The following is a 21,337-nucleotide window of genomic DNA, read 5'->3' as shown; positions in this document are numbered from 1 at the left end:
GAGAACTAGTATGGTACGAAATAGTGGGGGAGAGCCATTGATAGACAGCAACATGCTGGTTGTTGGTAAGGAGGTTGAATAGAAAACCTGAATGGTCTGAATGAAGGAGGAAACTATAAGAGTAGTGGATATCAATGTGTTACTGAGACAGTGATGGAAGTAGTAAAGATGTGTAATAGTAAGAGTGACATGTCAGTAATGATTGTTAGAGAAGAGAGTAATAGAGATAGACACACCGAATGATGGTTAGCAATAAAAATACAAATGGTGAGTTAGAATAGAATAGGGCAGATCCAGTGCCATCGGGATTATGCAGGCAATGTAATGGGAGGGAGATAATGCAATAACAAGGAGGCACAGTGTTAAGATAGATCCAAAATTCATCTACCTACCTACCAAAGATAGACAAATGAGAGAGTAATGAAGATAAGGGGAGAGTAGTAAATGGAGACTTGATATAAACATAAGAGAGATCCTGAAGTGTAGAAGTACATTTCAACTTTCATCCTGACTTATATAGGTCTATGTATGTATAAAGGGATCTTTTCGGTTTGAACGGTAGTTTTTTCTAGCAGTGTCATATGAAAATGTCACCCATAATTATGACCCTAGAATGGATCTATTGCATTTCAATCTCTTTTGGGGGAAGGGTATCTTTTTTTTCTTCACAAATGTAAATAAACCCAATCTGTTTCTTAAACGAGGAACATATTCATATGGCACAGAAAGCTTTTTAACTCAATAGACGTCACTGATTGGTTGAAATTGCAGAAATTGAAGAAAAAAAACAACAAATATCTTACAAACTATAGAATTTTCTCAATAAAGCCAAGAGAAAAAGATGTTTTATAAACACATTCTACCAGTATACGAAGTTTCAAATTTTTTAGTTACCTGAAAAAATTATGTTAAAAACTGCTGTTCAAACCGGAAAGTTCTGTATAAAGATTTGTTTTTCTTATGTATATACACCCAGATGCACACATATCTGTACCTGGCCATAGCCACTTGGATTAACACACTTCTACATTGAAAATGATTTGAAACCATGGAATGGTATTAATGGTAGGGTTACTTAACTGTAATACACACACACACTCACGCACTTATGTATACCAGATTTTGCTTGCATTCTACAGAAACTATCGGTTTCTGAGAAAATCAATATTGCAACACCAAGTGGAGAAAATGTCTTAATAGAAGTCTTCTTAATTCTTCCAGGCTGGACTTGATGCAGGAAACGGTGCTGCCCATTACCAAATCGAAGGAACTCGATCTGCCCTCAATATCTCACAGAGCAGCAATATTGGTACACCTGGTAAATGGTTCTTCCGGATTGATCTGACTGATGTTCAGTTTGAACCTTGCATGGACGGTAAGTTTTGACCTTTGTCCATTTTTACATGTGCATGCTTGCACACACACACAAATGCAAATAGGCATGCATACACACATACAGAAACTGGAAGTGTACTTGCAGCATAATACACTCATACATGCACACGGGTGCTACCAATATATAAACCACACACACTTTCTCTTTCTCTCTCTTTCTTCCTCTCTCTGTCTCTCTCTCTCTCTCTCTCACACACCCACACACCTACAATATACTCTTACTTGTTTCAGTCATTTGTCTGTGGCCATGCTGGAGCAAATCGACCGCAGGACTTGTTCTTTGTAAGCCTAGTACTTATTTTATCGTCCTCTTTTGCCGAACTGCTAAGTTACGGTGACGTAAACACACCAGCATCAGTTGTCATGCAATGTTGGTGGTGGGGGGGGACAAACACACACACATACATATATATGCACACATATATACGACGGGCTTCTTTCAGTTTCCATCTACCAAGTCCACACACCAGGCTTTGGTCGGCCGGAGGCTATAGTAGAAGACATTTGCCCAAGGTGCCACGCAGTGGGACTGAAACCGGAACCACGTGGTTCGTAAGCAAGCTACTGACCACACAGCCACTCTTACTCCTATGGAAGTATGTACTTTATGTCTACACAAAACAAATGCTCACATAATCTGTAGCAGTCTTCCCACTTCACACATCCATCCATCTATACACACACATAATCTGCTACAGTGTGTCTTCTTCATATACACACATTCGCACACAAAACCTGGGGTTGTATCCTCACCTCACTTTTTGTTTTTTTGTTGTTTTATTTATTTATTTATTTTTTTTTTTTTTTTTTACTTGATTGTGTTTCCTTTCTTTTATATTGTATTGGTCTGCAAAAACAGGTTGAGTCCATACCCTTCAGATCTCCACCCGCCTCCAAGACTGCTCCAGTTGACTTGGTTTTTTTTTTTTTTTTTTTTTTCTTAAGCAGTTTCAGAAAGAAAAAAAAAATCATTGGCAGTGGGGTGGGAAGGGAGTGGGGAATTTCCAGAAGGATTATACTCTGAAACTACGGCACCACCACTATCCTCTCTGTGCCTCCATACGATATTAACCAATGGTTACCAATTTCATGTTCATATGTAGTCATCATGTGATACATGTACTTCCACTATTTTATAACAACTGGATATCCCATGAATGATGTCTGTCACATGTTTGTTATAGGGATCTCCTCTTTCGTTGTTATCAATCATGTAACTTCTATTTGTGTATAATGTGGGAGATATTACATTGGTACTAACAAACGCCCACAAAGTTGTCAACCACCTCACCAACAACAACACTGAACACCTTTTTGATCTCCATGTGTCTAACACACGTGGACATGCCTACAAAGTCAGAAAACAACACAGCTCCCATGACTTTCGGAAACATTTCTTCACGCTCAGAGTCGCTGAAGCATGGAACAAACTGCCTGCGTCAGTTGTTGACTGCCATGACACTGCATCCTTTAACCCTTTAGTGTTCAGATTACTCTGTTAAATGTAATACCTTTTCACTCAAATTGTTTTGAATTAGTCATGCATTATCTTATAGCTCTTGAGGTTTCAATGATGTGATTGTTTATTTTTAGAATGTCAATGTAGGTTAGGAATGAGAGACTAGATATCGCCAGTTTGAATATAAAACATGTAGAATATATTGGGCCGGATTTGGCCGGTTTAAACACTAAAGGGTTAAGGCCCTCATGCTTTCCGAAATCCGTCGAAACTACACCTGATTATATATGCACTTTAGATGAGTTGTAGTGCACCTGAGCACTGTACACAATGTTTTATTATTATTATTATTATTATTAAAACTATGTTATACATTTTTGACATGTACACCCATTTCCATGTACATTCATACATGCATATTTGTTTTGTTTGTACATGTATTTGAATGTATTCTTTTTTTTCTTTTGTGTATGTGTGTATGTGTTTAATTATATACTAGCACTATGACCCAGCAAAGCCAGGTCATAGTGCTAGTGCATGTATATACAGCTGCATGTGTGCGTGCGCACATACACGCGAGTACTGTCCAAATCTCCGACCAATCACATACAGCTAGCTGGCATTCAATTGGTATATCAAGTTTCGGGCATTTTGATTGGGTTTTGGATAGAAAATACACAAAAAAGTCACTTCTATTGATTTTTTAATGACTTTGCGGGGCGACTGGGGTAATATAAAGATGTGCATGACCACCCTTGGACGGTTTTGAATGACCATAGAAATTGCGAGCCCGCTAATTGAAAAATTGTGGATTTGTATAAAGGACACACACACAGACATTGTGCCATTTATATATAGAGATATACAGAGTGGCCCAAAACTAGGTTTACAGTTATCACATTGGTACTTTAAATTTCTTTTAAAACATTTTATTACATTTAATTATCTTTCTTACAAACTGAAAAGGGAGCTTGACAAAATTAACTAAATTAGCATAGAATAACAGTTTCATAATTCTTTTGTAATTAAGATTTAAACTGTATATATGAAGAATAAGTCCTGGGGTCAATTTGCTCGACTAAAAGGCGGTGCTAAAAGAGTGTATATATATATATATATATTCTTTTACTTGTTTCAGTCATTTGATTGTGGCCATGCTGGAGCACCACCTTTCAGTTGAGCAAATTGACCCCAGGACTTATTCTTTGTAAGCCTAGTACTTATTCTATCGGTTTCTTTCGCGAAACCACTAAGTTATGGGTACATAAACACACCAACATCAGTTGTCAGGTGATGGTAAGGAGACAAACATATACACACAAACATACACACACACATACATACATATATATATATATATATATATATGACAGGTTCCTTTCAGTTTCCGTTTTCCAGATCCACTCACAAGGCTTTGGTCGGCCTAAGGCTATTATAGTAAAAGACACACTTGCCCAAGGTGCCACACAGTGAAACTGAACCCAGAACCATGTGGTTCGTAAGCAAGCTACTTACCACACAGCCACTCCTATGCCTGTATATATATATATATATATATAAGTAAAATACTTTCATTGGTCTTGAATGGTCTTTCCGCCCGAGGCACAAGTCCGGGCAAGTTTGTTTATGGAAGACCAGCAGTCGCCACCAGCCTCCCCTCTCCGTGCCACCGATGTTATCCAAGGGAAAGGTAAAGGTTGATAGAGCTTGGCACCAGTGATGTCGCAACTCATTTACATATATATATATATATATAAATTCCAAAAACAGAACAAGAATGTAATGGACGACAATGAAAACATATGGGACAGATGGACGATACAAAGATGGAAACCAGGACAGAACATTTGTGGCTTGCGATATATATACTCTTTTACCTCTTTCAGTCATCTGACCGTGGCCATGCTGGAGCACCACCTTTAATCGAGCAACTCAACCCTGGGACTTATTCTTTTTGTAAGCCCAGTACTTATTCTATCGGTCTCTTTTGCCGAACTGCTAAGTAACGGGGACATAAACACACTAGCATCGGTCGTCAAGCAATGCTAGGGGGACAAACACAGACACACAAACACACACATGCATATATATATATATATATATATATACATATGTACGACGGGCTTCTTTCAGTTTCCGTCTACCAAATCCACTCACAAGGCTTTGGTCGGCCCGAGGCTATAGTAGAAGACACTTGCCCAAGGTGCCACACAGTGGGACTGAACCTGGAACCATGTGGTTGGTAAACAAGCTACTTACCACACAGCCACTCCTGCGCCTATATATAGTTTCTTACTTACCCACCATTCAGCCCTACCATTCTGGCAGTCTGCCTGTGCATATCCTCATCCTCATATCAATTTGCAAACCAATTTATCAACTCACGTTGTGTCTTATGAGGCCGCCTTGACACCACATCATCATTATCTATCTCTTGCAGCTCCTACACTTCAGTTTTTTCTTTCTCTCGCTTCCGCTACTAGATGTCACTAGCTATACTGATCCTCTACAAGAACCTGTGCCGTCCCACCAACTTCTTGTAATACAATCCCCTCATCCACTAGCATGAAGCTGCCCTGCCTCTCCTCCAGGGTTTGTAGGTTTGCAAGCTGAATGACGGATGATCTCAATTATGCAAGTGACACACACAAAAAAATGCACCCAGTTCACACTGTAATATGGTTGGCGTTAGGAAGGCCGTCCAGCTGTAGAAACCATACAAAAACAAACATCAGAGCATGATGCAACCCTTGTGCACATCAGATCCTATCAAACCATTCAGCCTATGCCAACACCAAACACAGACATTAAATCAAGATGATGATGATGATGATGATATGTATTTGTACACACAGACAGATCTATGGATTTTTACCTTCCTCACTAAAATCATCATTATTAATAAATATTCATCTTCTATGCTGGCCTCGGATGTACATTTCAGAGTGTACTGGGTGCTTCTGTCATGGGGGTTACTTACTAAACTGGCAACCCCCATAAACTTGGTAAGGAATGTAATTTTGGATACCCTGCAGGATGAAAAGCCAGACATGTCAAAGGATAGCCGAACCCTCAAGAATTAATGGTCATCCATTAGAAACACACGTGGTGAACAGATGCACTGTAAGAGCACCTGAGAGTCACGGGCCCCTTGTTTTTGTCACAATACCTGTGTAATAGAAGGATTCTCTGATGTAAAACCTGAGGATTGTTCACTCCTGGTTGCCCCAACCAGTGCTGGGCTGCAAGGTAAAAATTGTGTGCAGTTCTAAGCATACTTTGCTTGTTACAATGAACTTCCTTCGTGGAACTTCTTGAAAAGCATGTTATGGATCTCTCACAAAGTCCTGCAGCAATGCTGAGTAAGCTTGACCAGCTGGAAGTATGTGTTGGGTTGTCCAGAAAGTTCGTGATGATTTTTTAAAGGAAAGAAAAAGGTCAATAAATACTTGCCATTACATTTTTAATCAACCAAATATGAACCATTTTGTTGCACAATGCGTCTTCATCTTTCCTTTACTTTGAAAATACCCTCTTCCCAGAATTGAGGTGGTTTCATGGCAAAGAATTCATCAAGGTATCTTTTTACGTCATCCAAGGAATTGAAATTTTTACCATTAAGACTATTCTGCAGAGACCTGAATAAGTGGAAATCCGAAGGAGCAACATCTGGTGAATATGGAGGATGGGGTAACACATCCCAGCCGAGCTGCAGCAATTTTTGTCTGGTTCCCAAAGCATCAAGTGCCGAAAATGAACTTTTTTTATCTTCCATTTTAAAGGGTTACAGAATTAACACAGGTTATAGGGACATAAACCTTCTTCCACGAAAAGATAGCTTAAACTGTGCTCTAAATGGAGGTGTAGTCAAATCCTATTTTATGGACTCAACCATGTTCTAAAATAAGTCGAAAGGTAAGCTACGATAAATCGGCACAAACTTTCCGGACAACCCAATAATTGCAAACATATATGTGGCTTGGAACATTGGTCAGTTGTTTTCCAAACTATTGTGATGGAGAGATTCTGCAACACCTCAAGTGACTGGGCAGCCCTTCCTCGAAATAACAACACTCACCTGTTGACCAGGAAGGACCTGAAAAGAGTGATATAAATAAAGCTTGTCTTATTCTTGAACTGGTCATTAACGCTACAGCTGACCATTTTTATTTTCTTTTTGCAATCCATGGTTACATCCAAGAAGTGGTCATGTTCAAATACATTTTGACTTCCCACCACACACACACACAATCACTTTCTTGAAAAATGGATAAGGGTCAGTGACAAAAGAGCATCCAGCTGTAAAATAAGGCTTCAGTAATATATATACATATAATCCTTGTTACTATGAAAAAAAAAACATTAAATGAACAAACATGTGAATATACATGTTAATATGTATTTGTGCACGCGTGTGTGTGTGTGTATATCTATATATATAAAACTCAACTTGTGTATCTGTGTTTGTATCTGTGTGTGTGTCTGTGTGTTTAACTTCCCGGCACATCTCCTCCTAGCCAACAAATCGTAGAACCACCAAAAATGGGTCACTTAAAGTTTAGGCGAATGAAAATTGAACTCTGCTATTTCTGTTCTGAAATTCATCTCGCAAGTGCAAAAATCGATAACGTGTTTGTTTAGGCCTTATCCCATGCATTGAATAGTGAACTTTGCTCAGTCAGCTGTTTGATGTGAACTGTGTTCACCACGCGTGCAAGCATGCGTAAATTGTATGAAAAATAAAAAATCAAGATATAAAAACGAATCGCCATAAACATTGTAGAAATTCGGCAAAGAAATGAATTTTCGGGATGTAGCCTGGAGGGTTTTTTCGTATTAATTGTTTGGACTTTGTGAACACATACCAATTGTTTTCATAACATTTTTAACGCTTTGAATTAAATGTGACCATTTTGCATTGAGTCTGCAGTTTGAATCACTTTAACCAAATTTTAGCAGGCTGGATTTTTGATCATCACGATACATCGCCAACGACTCCCTGAACTCCCCACTGAAATCCCCGTCGAGGCGGGCAATACTGCTAGTATATATATACATATATATATATATATATATATATATATTTGTGTGTGTATATTTATGTTTTTATAATAAGTTATAATAAAAACAAATTCAGTTCACATTATTAAATCTCAGAATGAGATTGAAACAGTAATCGCTCGATAATGTAAAGTATAGAAGCCATCTTAACATGGCTAACCACATAGGGGAGGGGTTGTTACTGTAGCTTTATAGCCCCAGGAGATCGTCGTCTCCAGCTGGCTTTAGACACCATTTCAGTGCCCTTGAAGTATTTGCAAAGGGAGGCCATTCCTTCCTCGCAAGCCTGAGTGATACGCTCGGACTAGTTTCGGGATTTTTGTCCCTTGTCAACGGGCGGTAACCACCAGGTCGCGATGCAAGAGAAGGCCAGTTTGCTGGGTTACTCTATACTTATGTAGAGTACAAATTTATTATTTGTATACAAGAATATTGTTGACAGTGACTTCAAAGTTTCAGCCAGCGAAGCCATTGTCAGACTGTGATGCATTAAATCTAGTGTTGCCTTTATACAATCTCTTTTGTGGTTGCTTGTTATGGAAAGGTGTTTTGGATAAAATTTTAATTGATTAGATTCGGGATCACATTATTGCTTCAAATTTATTCATGCATTTAGAACTTCGTAAACAAACCTGTAGGTATTTCTATTTTGTTAAGTACACACACAAGGTGTGACAGTATTTTTGTTGCTTTTCGTATTTTTAGATTTAATTTAACTCATCAGAGACCATATGAAAGCAAGACTAACTCTAATGCATTGCAGTCCAAGGGTCGCTTGGCTGGCCGAAACTACCAAGTCAGTCAACAACATTCTTGTATAAGAATTAAAAAAAAAAAATATACATATATAGATATCACTCTCTCTCTCTCTTTTCTTCTCTCTCTCTCTCTCTCTTTTCCTCTTTCTCTCTCTGCCTGTGTATAAACACACACACCCAACATAGAGGCTATTTCACTAATATCCCATTATATACAGACATTCACCTAAGTATATACAAATAGCCTGTTGCACACATGGTCTCTCTCTCTCTCTCTCACACACACACACACACACTCACACACACATACACACTTCTAAATGCCTAAAACTTTGTGTCAATTTTTTTTTGTCTTTTTTTTTTGCTGTTTTTGTTCCTGGCTAGGCACAATTAGCTAAACTCTCTGCTAGTTTCAGCTTCACATGTATCAAGTTCACCATTAAATGGTCGACATGATGAGGTATAGAGGTAGGGGTTGGGACGGGGTTGGGTTGGAAGAGGAGGAGGGGGGATCGCCCTGCGTGGAGTGGGGTGCGAGGGGGGGGGAAAGCTGTGGAAGAAGTTGATGGATGGAAGGGTGGTACGTGGAGCTGACAGATTAAACAACATTCTCTTTCACCGTGGTGTGGACAGGGTGGCGGAGGGGGGGTGTTTTCTCCCTCCCCCCTTCACCACCACCCATGTTTCCATTAGAAGTCTTATCTGGGATATTTTGTGTGTGTGTGTGTGTGTGTGAACAGAAATAGCTTGATGTAATAGAATTCAACATAGTGTGGGGGATAATGAGTAGATGGGACCCCTCCACTTCTTTTCCTACTCTGGACTTCAACCTCTTGTAAATGGTATGGTTCTTTAAGTTTCCAAGGGGATCTTCTATCCCATTCTCTCCTTCCCTCTTCTGCCTCATCATCACCCCCCTCCTCTGCTATCTTTGTTAGTTTTCTGTTGCAGTGGTGAAGCAGGGGGGCCAGGGAGAGGAGGAGGTTAAAGATAATGTTCAATTTCTTGCACGGGTGGGTGTGTATATGACCCCCCCCCCCCCCGGTGGAAATTGATCCAAACAGCACAGCAACACTACTATGGTGACAGATTGGTATTTTATGCAACAAAAGACAGTTTCTCTTCGTTACTAAGTACTTTGTTTTGTCTCCCCCCACCTCTTCCACCTCCTCACAATTTTTCCATTCTTTCTCCAGAATGGAACCCTCCTTCCCTACCTCTGGAATGTCATTCTTTGTCAACCATGGCCCTTGTAAAACACCAAAAATACCCAACATACAAATAGTTCTTTATAAACATTTTTTAACAGTTAACAAACAGTCCTCCACCCTAAAACAAAATTTAAAAAAAACCTGACAAAATAGCAAAAAAAAAAAAGAACAACAAAAACAGGTGTTGTAGCATGGCCTCGTCCATCCCTAATAGTTTAAATAAATCAGAGACCTGAAGAATGATGTAATAGTAGTGAGAGGGTTTTGGGTGTGGTGGAGAAATTCCTTAAGGTGTTGATTGGTGGAGAGGGAATTTTTTCATCCTGCTGGGACAGGATGTTGCCTTTGTCTCTATTGCAAACTCAGTCCATTTTCTTTGGATAAGGGGGTAGCAGGCTGGTTCTTGAAGAGAATTTGTATGTAATGGCTTTTTTTAACCCCCACTTTTTTTTTGTTTTTTTGGGGTTTTTTTTGTTCTGTTTTTACAACCCCTTGTCACACCAGCACACACTTCCAGTCAAGAAGTTAACGAGAGCCTCAACATGGTCACCCGACCTGCAAGAAATAGCAGTCAAATCTCCCTCAAATCACATTACCCTTTTGCAAGGTGAACACATTCGATAATGTATTCCTAGATATACTAGGTAGATCAGCCGAGTTAAGCTGACCTGGAGCGAAACAACTGACAACACTTTCCGATCTTTGCTAATGAGAGCCTCGACATGGACACCTGATCTGCAAGAAATAGCAGTCAAATCTTCCTCAAATCACATTACCCTTTTGTCAGGATGAACACATTGGGTAATGTAGTTCTAGATATACTATAGCAGAGCAAAAAAATTGGTTTGGTCTTGGGTAGAACATAAACTTGACCATTGGTCAGCTTAGTTAAGCTGACCTGGGGCTAAACAATAGGCAACACTTCCCAACCTTTGTTGAATTGTTTGTTAAACCATCGTTATTGTTTTGGGTTTCTTTTAATGACTTTATCAAAAGGGGGACATGGGGCTCATGTGATATTGTTTAGGATCTTGGAGAAAGTTTTACTATGAATGAAGACTTGGCTCAGATATTTGCAACAGAATGATCTCTGCTAAAGATACCCATTGAAATAGATGGTGGCATTAAACAAAGTGGCAGATTAAGTGTATCACTAAAAAAAGAAGAAGAAAAAAAACAATTATCCTGGCTGGGTTTCACACAGTTTTCTATTTCTTTACTGCCCACAAGGGGCAACACACAGAGGAGACAAACAAAGACAGACAAACAGATTAAGTCGGTTATATCGACCCCAGTGTGTAACTGGTACTTAATTTATTGACCCCGAAAGGATGAAAGGCAAAGTTGACCTTGGCAGAATTTGAACTCAGAATGTAGCGGCAGATGAAATACCTATTTCTTTACTACCCACAAGGGGCTAGGGGACAAACAAGGACAGACAAACAGGATTAAGTTGATTATATTGACCCCAGTGTGTAACTGGTACTTATTTAATCAACCCCGAAAGGATGAAAGGGAAAGTGGACCTCGGCGGAATTTGAACTCAGTATGTAGACGAAATACCAGTAAGCATTTCGCCTGGCGTGCTAACGTTTCTGCCAGCTCACTGCTTTTCTCACAGTTTCTATCATCCAAATTTCACTCACAAGGCTTTAACCATCAACTGAAGACTACAGTAGCAGATACTTACCTAATGTGCCATGCAGCAGGACTAACCCCAAAACAACACAGCTAAACATCATACCAAATTTCCTCAGATTTTACTGTTTATTTGTTAGCTTCGTATTATCATGATACCCTTGTCAAAGGAAAAAAAAATCATTTTCGTATTATTCTCATTCCTTCTACAACATCAGACTTTTTTTTTCTTCTCAGGCAGCAACAGAACTCACTGGATTGTTCCAGAAATTATTTATTTATTTATTTATACTTTTAGTTACCGCTATAATACTGGCTCTCTTATCCTTATCAAAATCTTGATCAGAGCATGTTAGCAGAGCGTAGATTATAGGTGTGGTTAACTGGGATTTTGTTATCTCTGTGCTATCGTTGTTTTTGCATGTAATCCTAGATCTGTAGTGAAGGCTTGCTTACTTTGTTGTTGTGGATGTTATGAATGAAATATGATTTAAGTATTATAGATAATGTAGCCATATTGTGCGTGTGTGTGTGTGTGTGTGTAAGGTGATGTACTCTAGAAGGATATTTATGTGTATGACTGTCTATGCCATGTATGTGTGTATGTGCATGCAAATACACACACACACACACAGAGCTTTAGCTTTAGCTTTAGCTTTGACTAAATAGATAAAAAAAATCTATTTGTATAAAGTGCTTTTTTAAATGGCAACCAAATCTCCCTCAAATCATACACACACACACACACACAAAAATGTGGAAAAGGAAGGACACCTTGGATAATGTAATTCTAGATTCACATGCCTGAAAGAAAAAAAAAATAGATGGTCACAGCTGGAATGCCTTTGATCTTAGATCTGCTAAATCTGGGCTTACTTGGGGGATTAACAGTAACAACATCAGTGACATACATACGCATAAGTCAGCGAGGGAGCCTCTGTGCAGCCACTGGTAGGCTGCGTTCACCTACCAGGGATAATGCAACAAATCTCTTTCAAACCGTACTGTTTATAAATGAAGGAAGGACTGTGTCAAGTAATACCGCACCAAATAAACTGTCTGAGAGAAAGAAAAAAAGAGATATGATAATGGATGAAGCTTGAAACATGTTCTTTTATTCTTTTATTTGTTTGTCATTTGACTGCGGTCATGCTGCAGCACCGCCTCATCATGGCATGAGGCAGTGCTCCAGCATGACCGCAGTCAAATGACTGAAACAAATAAAAGAATAAAAGAACATGTTTCAAGCTTCATCCATTATCATATCTCTTTTTTTTTTCTCTCAGACGGTCCGTAATGCCATGATGGGCCGTGAAGTCTGGCGTAGCATGGTAAATTCCATTGTCTCGACCACGGTCGAACAATGATGATGATGATGATGATGATGGAGCACCGCCTTCAGTTGAACAAATTAATCCCAGGATTTATTTATTCTTTGTAAGCCTAGTACTTATTTTATCAGTCTCTTTTGCCGAACCTCTAAGTTATGGGGATGTAAACATACCAACATCGATTGTCAAGCAATGAGGTGGGGGGGGTACCAAACACAGACACACAAACATATACATATATATATACGACAGGCTTCTTTTAGTTTCCGTCTACCAAATCCACTCCCAAGGCTTTGGTCGGTCTGAGGTTATAGTAGAAGACACTTGGCCTAGGTGCCACGCAGTGGGACTGAACCCAGAACCTTGCAGTTGGTAAGCAAGCTACTTAGCACACAGCCACTCCTGCTCCTATATATAAAGCATCCTTCCTTCCTTCCTTGGGATTTCAATTGTAAAGTTGCTGTCATAACGGGCATTTTAAATATGGCAGAACACATCCCACTCCAAGTGTGAACGCAGTCTATTTCTTCCAGAAGGTAGAGTGAGAGAAGAACAGGAATTGAAGCCCTCGACCTTGATATTGGGCTTGTACTTTATAGAACCCAAGGAATGACAGGCAAAGTTGACTTTGACTGTATTTGAACTCAGAGGGCTGGAAAACATAACACAAGATATTCTATTCAAAGCCATAATGACTCTGCAAACTTGCTGCCTATATATATCATCATCTTTTTGATAATGCTTGCGTAGACTGAGTTTATTGAGACAGATTTCCTGTGGCCAGATGCCCTTCCTGTTACTCCCCCCCCCACCCAACTTGTTTCCAAACAAGGTGATATTTCCCCCCAGAAATATCTTAGCAGAATATTGGAAATGAAAAGGACACTGCTTGTATGGCAGTGACACTCATTTACAGCTATGTCATATGAAGACAAGGAGACACATTCACACCAGCTGATCTAGCAAGCGGGGCCTCATATCAGTGAGGGGGGGGAGCCGGTGCGCATTGATACTGTCGAGAGGTAGGCCCCGAAACGGCGCGCATTCTCTCCTGATGACCCCCATACACTTTACTGGCTTCCGGTATACGGAGCTTTTGACTGGTAGCACTTGAATGTGCAAGTTGTTTGCAAGACATACATACACATGTATTTGTGTGGGTAAAAGTGAAGACCCCCCCCCCTTTCAGTCATGAATGACCATGGGTTTGCACCTAGAAAGTTACTCTCCGAGGCACAGGTCCAGGCAAGGTTGTTTATGGAAGACCAGCAGTTATCCACGCATACCAGCTTCCTTTCTCCATGCCACTGATGTTATCCAAGGGAAAGGCAAAGGGGCCGATACAGCTTGAAACTCGTTTTTGCAGTTGAGAGAACCGGAGCAACATGAAATAAAGTACCTAGCTTCAGAACACAACATACAGCCTGGTCTGGTAATCGAACACACTACCTCATGATTGTGAACCCAACGCTCTAACCACTGAGCCATGCACTTCATTTTGTGTGTTTTTGTAATATATAGTAGAAAACAAAGTGTCCTGCAGTGGGACTGAACTTGGGACCGTGTTGTTGGGAAGCAAACTTTTTACTATACAGCTATGCTGGCTCTTACAGCCCTGACTGTCTCTACCAAAATTTTAGATATACATACATACATACATACATAGGCGCAGGAGTGGCTGTGTGGTAAGTAGCTTGCTAACCAACCACATGGTTCCGGGTTCAGTCCCACTGCGCGGCATCTTGGTCATGTGTCTTCTGTTATAGTCCCGGGCCGACCAATGCCTTGTGAGTGGATTTGGTAGACGGAAACTGAAAGAAGCCTGTCGTATATATGTGTGTATATATATATATATATATATATATATATATATGTGTTTGTGTGTCTGTGTTTGTCGCCCTAGCATTGCTTGACAACCGATGCTGGTGTGTTTACTTCCCCGTCACTTAGCGGTTTGGCAAAAAGAGACTGATAGAATAAGTACTGGGCTTACAAAGAATAAGTCCCAGGGGTCTATTTGCTCGACTAAAGGCGGTGCTCCAGCATGGCCGCAGTCAAACGACTGAAACAAGTAAAAGAGTAAAAGAGAGAGTATACATATACAAACACTCAAACATAACATACATACATATATATATTGTGTAAATAGATTGTTAGATATATATAAATTATGTGAACACCAAGCTAGGGCTGAAATCAGAGACCAGGCTCTTCCATGAACTCAAACCATGTATATGTCACATGCCAGGTGGCCATGTTACCAATTAAACCAGAGATCCTGTCCTCGTTCTTTGCCAAATTGGTGCTATACAAACATTTAAATGGTATTAACTAACAGTACTACCTCATCACCTTTTAACCTTTCTAACTAAAATACACTCCCTATGTATTTCAATTAAATTCGAAAATAATTGACAACTTAGACTGGTTTCATAAAACATGTATAACTTTTTTGTATATTGATATATAAATGTGGAGTTTGGAATACAGTTTAACAAATGGAAGCTCTTTTATTAATCTCTCATGGAATTTTTTGCTTCAAAATTATTCTAATTGTAGGCATATGCACCAAAATATAGAAATATTAAAATTTTGCTCAACTATATAGCCATATAAAGTGAGTTATTGAATAACATATATATATATAAAATCTTGCACAACAAATATTTAAACGTACTATATATATATATATATATATATATATATATATTATATATATATATATATATATATATATATATATATATATTATGGAGTGGTTATGTGGTAAGTAGCTTGCTTACCAATCACATGGTCCCGGGTTCATTGCCACTGCGTGGCACCTCAGGCAAGTGCCTTCTGTTATATCTTCGGGCTGACCAAAGCCTTATGTGAGTGGATTTGGTAGACAGAAACTGAAAGAAGCCCGTCGTATATATATATATATATATAATATATATATATATATATATATATATATATATATATATACGTGTGTGTGGCGTTTCTGTTTTTGTGTTTCGCCCCTCCCCCCCAATATTGCTTGACAACTGATGCTGGTGTGTTTATGTCCCTGTAACTTAGTGGTTCGGCAAAAGACCGGCAGAATAAGTACTAGATTTACAAAGAATAAGTTGTCGGGTTGATTTGCTTGACTAAAGGCAGTGCTCCTGCATGGCCACAGTCAAATGACTGAAAGAAGTAAAAGAATATATGTATGTATGTCTGTGTGTGTGTGTATATATATATAAGTATCAGTTGAACACTGGGGTTGATTTAATTGACTTGACCCCTCCTCCAAAACTGCTGGTCTTGTGCCAAAAATTTGAAAACAATATTATAGCTAAACATAAAAACAAACACTAACACCTAGGCATAGGAGTGGCTGTGTGGTAAGTAGCTTGCTAACGAAGCACATGGTTCCGGGTTCAGTCCCACTGCGTGGCACCTTGGGCAAGTGTCTTCTACTATGACCTTGGGCCAACCAATGTAGTGACGGAAAAGCTTTCTGGAATAAATAAATGAGTGTAAATTGAACCAGTGAGTGTGTTATATTAAGGTACTTTGACCCTTCCCAGACAACAAAATTTGTTTCAACACATGAATTCACATAAGGAATCATGCAAACCAGATACAAAAACAGAGTATATAGGGAGAATTCACAAAAATACAAAAGACAGGTGGTGTAGAAAACAAACAGATGTATTAGTATACTTTGATACTTTGATAGGTTTCGGCCATTATTGGCCCAGGCCATGTCCAACTTAATAGCACCACCTCGGGAATTGAAAAAGTCTTTAACATTTCGAGCCTATGCTCTTCCACAGAAAGGAACGCAGAAAGAAACAAGGAGAGAATATATATATATATAATAATAATAATATTAGGGAGTATATCCAAACTTACAGGGAAAAATTGAGTTGCCTAATAGTGGTTTTATCTCTAATTTAATTTATATACATATATATATATAAATACAAAAATGGGACAAGAACACAAAACATCCAGACAGGTGATAACAGAATTATAGTATAGAAGAATTGTTATTAGATTTTCAGTTAAAGTTTAGCACATCTAACATAGGTGCACCATAAAGTTAAGCGAAAAAGGGTGAGAGGAATGCTGGAATTTATCAAAATGTTTGAAGAAAACTACACAATGAAATAAATTCACACATGCAGACATAGATATATGCACACACAAAGAAACAAAGGCAATAATGGTTTCCTAATGCAAGAGATTTTCTAATACAATTGACCCTTTTTACTTCGGTATTTCTAAAATACAACCCCTTATGTGTTTAGATTGATTGCAGAAATAAATTGTGGTTTTTGGAACACGAGTATGGAAAAAGTGATATCTATATATATAAAACTGTAGTTGTGTGAGTGTCTGTCTCCTACGATTTAGATTCCTAACTACTCCCACATTTTGCGGTGCAGTTTAACCAAATTCGGGTATCTTATAGTCGTGATTAATATCGAGCCCGTCTGGCTATTAGCTCGCGTCTATGATGAGTCTATGATTTTAAAAATAATTTAACATAATTTTTTATTCCATTTTAATGCATAATTTTTCGTGTGTCGATGGCGGCGGAGTTGGCGTCCACGCTCAAACACCTGCACCTGTGTTTGCTTCTCCCCCTTCTTCCCTCCCTCGTGAAGCTGTGGGGAAGGGAGTTAAAGGAAATCGACGTTGTAATGCGTTGTCAAGGAGACCAGCGTTCTTTTAGAACAACGACTTCATGGCTTGAAGACACCAAAACAGAAATGGCTAAGAAAGCCCGAATTGGCATCTATAAAGGAAGTAACTCTCTAAAAATGCTTATATAGTTATTTCCCTTACAAACCCGAGCAACGCCAGGCGATACTGCTAGTAACTTCTAAAAGTTCGTTCAGGCTTTCTTCCTTGCAACATGTTGTTTGCTGAAATGTTCGTTTGTACTCTATTACTTCATAATCCTAAGTAGGTTCCTAATCCTCATGATAATGTTCATAGCAAAAGAATGCTCAAATGTCCTCTGGGCCAATAAGAAGCCATGATATTGTTTTAATTTATTTTATATACTTTTTTTTATGGTTTTCTTTTTCAGTTATTTCTGGAATATTTCTATCAGGAAAAAAAATATATATATGAAAAGAAAAAAAGTAGTTAATTACTTTCAACCAATCAGAGAGATTGTGACAGGGTCCACTCTCTTCCAAAAATTTGTGAAGAAGAATAGGTTTTTAATTAGCCATCTAAGTATTAAACTTAATGTTGCAGAAAGTAAATTTGCTGTGGTAGTCATCTTGGAATAATGTTTAAAAACGATAATGATGATATAAATATATATATATATATATATATGTATATATATATATAGGGAGAGTTTACGAAAAAACAAAAGACGAAGACAGGTGGTGTACAAAACAAACAGATGCATTAGTATAACGCTCAGAAATAGAAAAAGTCTTTTACATTTCGAGCCTACGCTCTTCTACAGAAAGGGACACGGAAAAAACAAGGAGAGAAAAAAATGTGTGTAGTGGCTAACGATCTATCATGGCGACTAGTGCCAGACAGAAGGGTCAAACACGAGGAGGAAAGTAGGGGAGATAACAAAGTAAAGATGACCCCCCCCCCCAACACAAAGGTGCGTGTGTGTATAAGAGAGTATGTATGTGCGTGTGAAAGAGAGCTGGTGGTCTGGACGTGTGCATGTAGGTATGTGTAGGTGTGAAGATGTGGGGATGGGTGTGTTGTGATGTGATGTGTAATGTTGTATGGTGTAGTGTGGTGTGATTTTGTTGGGAGGTGGGGGAAGCGAGAGTGGGGAAAGCACGGGTGGGGTGTGGGTTCGGCTAGGGGTTGGGGTTTGTGGGTAGGCAGAGATATATATATATATATTATATATATATATATAGATATATATATATAATATATATATAATATATTAATAAATAAAACATATGCATATATATATACATATATGTACGTACCTACCTCTACATGTATATATACACGCATATATGAGTACAGGACACCAAAAAAACGTCGAACACAATGAGAAACGAAAACATAGACACAAGGAACTGGACATTTTTCTTAAACAACAAAAAAATAGAGTACAGGACAAATAACACAAGGAAAAAACCCCTTCTTCAGTCGCCATGGTTTCATCTACTCTACGTTTCGAAGGTGATATATATATATATCGTTAATGTATCATTTATCCAAAAAACAAACATACTCTACAACATAGAGTAGTAATGTATTTATATACAGTTAAGTCTGTGTCCAGTAATGGAATGGCCAATGGTTTTGCATCTGTAGAGGGCTTAACCCTATGGGTGACTCATCAGACTCTAAAGCTGAAGATATATATATATATATATGCAGGAGTGGCTGTGTGGTTTGTAGTTTGCTTCCCAGCCACATGGTTCTGGGTTCACTCCCACTACGTGGCACCTTGGGCAAGTGTCTAGTACTATAGCTTCGAGCCGACCAAAGCCTTGTGAGTGGATTTGGTAGACGGAAACTGAAAGAAGCCCGTGACAACCAATGCTGGTGTGGTTATGTCCCTGTAATTTAGCAGGTAAAAGAGATCGATTGAATAAGTATTAGGGTTACAAAAGAATAAGTCCTGGGGTCGATTTCTTTGACTAAAACCCTTTAAGGCGGTGCTCCGGGATGGCCGCTGTCAAATGACTGAGACAAGTAAAAGAATGAAAGAATATACACATATGAGAATGAAAGAATATACACATACAAGAATGAAAGACTATACACATATACAATCACACTATGTGCTGCTTTTACCTGGTCCACCAACCATGTAATAGCACTTCATCAGATTTATCTATCTTCACTGATTGTGTCTTTGCTTTAATCAAGGTTCAAAAATGGCATTCCATTTTTGTCCACATGGAGCACAAGTGGACAGAGAAATTAATATACTTGTTGTCTTAATTTGCAATAACTATGGTGGCAGCACATGTGTGTCGCCATAGATTCTAAGTCTGCTACAAGTGAGACCAGCCTGGCCCCTGTGCCGGAGGTACATAAAAAGCACCATCCGACCGTGGCCGTTTGCCAGCCCCATCTGGCACCTGTGCCGGTGGCATGTAAAAAGCACCCACTACACTCACAGAGTGGTTGGTGTTAGGAAGGGCATCCAGCCGTAGAAACATTGCCAGATCAGACTGGGCCTGATGCAGCCTTCTGCAGACCCCAGTTGAACCGTCCAACCCATGCTAGCATGGAAAGCGGATGCTAAATGATGGTGATGTGTAACCCACAGCTTTGTTTACAGTAAGGAAGTGATATTTTACCAACCGCAACATACTGTAGGCAATGTTATCATGCATCACTGATTTTCTTCCCCATTTAATTATTAGAATCACCATTGACCCTCACTGTGCTGATAAAATTTTTGCTGGTGATGTAACAGGCTAATCATATGTAAATTAGTCTTCCCAGCCTCTTTCCGTTGGCCAGCCAGTAAAAATAGAACGTGCATACTACGTCATACGAAACTTTGAGAACTCTGGAAAGTATCTCACTATCAAAAGAGTTAATTTGGTCCCTATGTTTCAAGTGCTTATGCACGGAACTAAATATACTCAGTTCCTGTACAGTAAGGGTTATGTACACAGTATGCCAAGTATGTTATATCCTTCCATATTTCGACACCCTATTTTGCGGGCTTAACTGGCAGCACAGCAATTATCGCTACCCTTTTGGAACACCAGACACCACAGTTTAATTTGGTCACTAAGGTAACAGGATCAATCAACAACATATAGGGAGCTCCTTGTATAATTGAAAAAAAAATTTATTTCACAGGACCCCTTTCCACTAACTACCTCTGCACAATCGCTACGCATGTTTCAAATCCTTCTTCCCCCCTCGACCTGCCAGTGATCCCACAGCAACTCTGGTGCACATACACACACACACACACATGTACACACACATACAGTTTACACCGAGTACACCTCCTGAATTCCAATCTCCTTCCCAGATGTTAGTAATATCTTCTTTCCTGCTAACTATGAATATGAATAAATACATACATACATACATATATATTATACCTGTGAATTTATTATTATTATAATTATTATTATTATTATTATTATTATTATTATTATTATTATTATTATTGTTGTTGTTGTCGTCGTTATCGTTGTGTGTGTGTATGTTTATGGTGTGAGTGAGTGTTCATATATTCTATACATATACACATAGAACCATTCTCCACCCTCTAAAGAAAAAAAAAAGAAAATGGGTGTGTCTACTGTTGATAACTGAACAAAGAATGTGTTCCATTCACACAAAAATTAAGACTACTGCCACCCTACTCATCTTTTATTCTCCACCCCCCCACCCCACTCCCGACCATACTCTCACCCTATCTACTTAATCCTCTCTCTCACAGCCTTGTATATCACTGGGTATTAGGGCGGGGTGGGATTGACTGACTACATTCTAAAAAGTTTTGGTCTATTATCTAGGACTGGT

At 38.9% G+C, this 21,337-nt stretch overlaps 1 protein-coding gene across 3 annotated transcripts in view; it reads left to right on the top strand.

Annotated features, from left to right (window-relative positions):
* Positions 1 to 21,337, top strand: part of LOC115215929 (sushi domain-containing protein 2-like) — a 266,474-nt gene that overhangs the window by 163,537 nt on the left and 81,600 nt on the right. For all 3 annotated transcript variants that reach the window (XM_036505806.1, XM_029785291.2, XM_029785289.2), the window contains one exon: positions 1,222 to 1,375. In XM_036505806.1, coding sequence (XP_036361699.1) covers positions 1,222 to 1,375 — 154 coding nt within the window. The remainder of the gene's footprint in view (positions 1 to 1,221; positions 1,376 to 21,337) is intronic.

This window comes from Octopus sinensis, linkage group LG9 (genome assembly GCF_006345805.1).
Source record: "Octopus sinensis linkage group LG9, ASM634580v1, whole genome shotgun sequence".
Lineage (NCBI taxonomy): Eukaryota > Metazoa > Mollusca > Cephalopoda > Octopoda > Octopodidae > Octopus > Octopus sinensis.
This window is presented reverse-complemented; position numbering and strand designations above follow the sequence as displayed.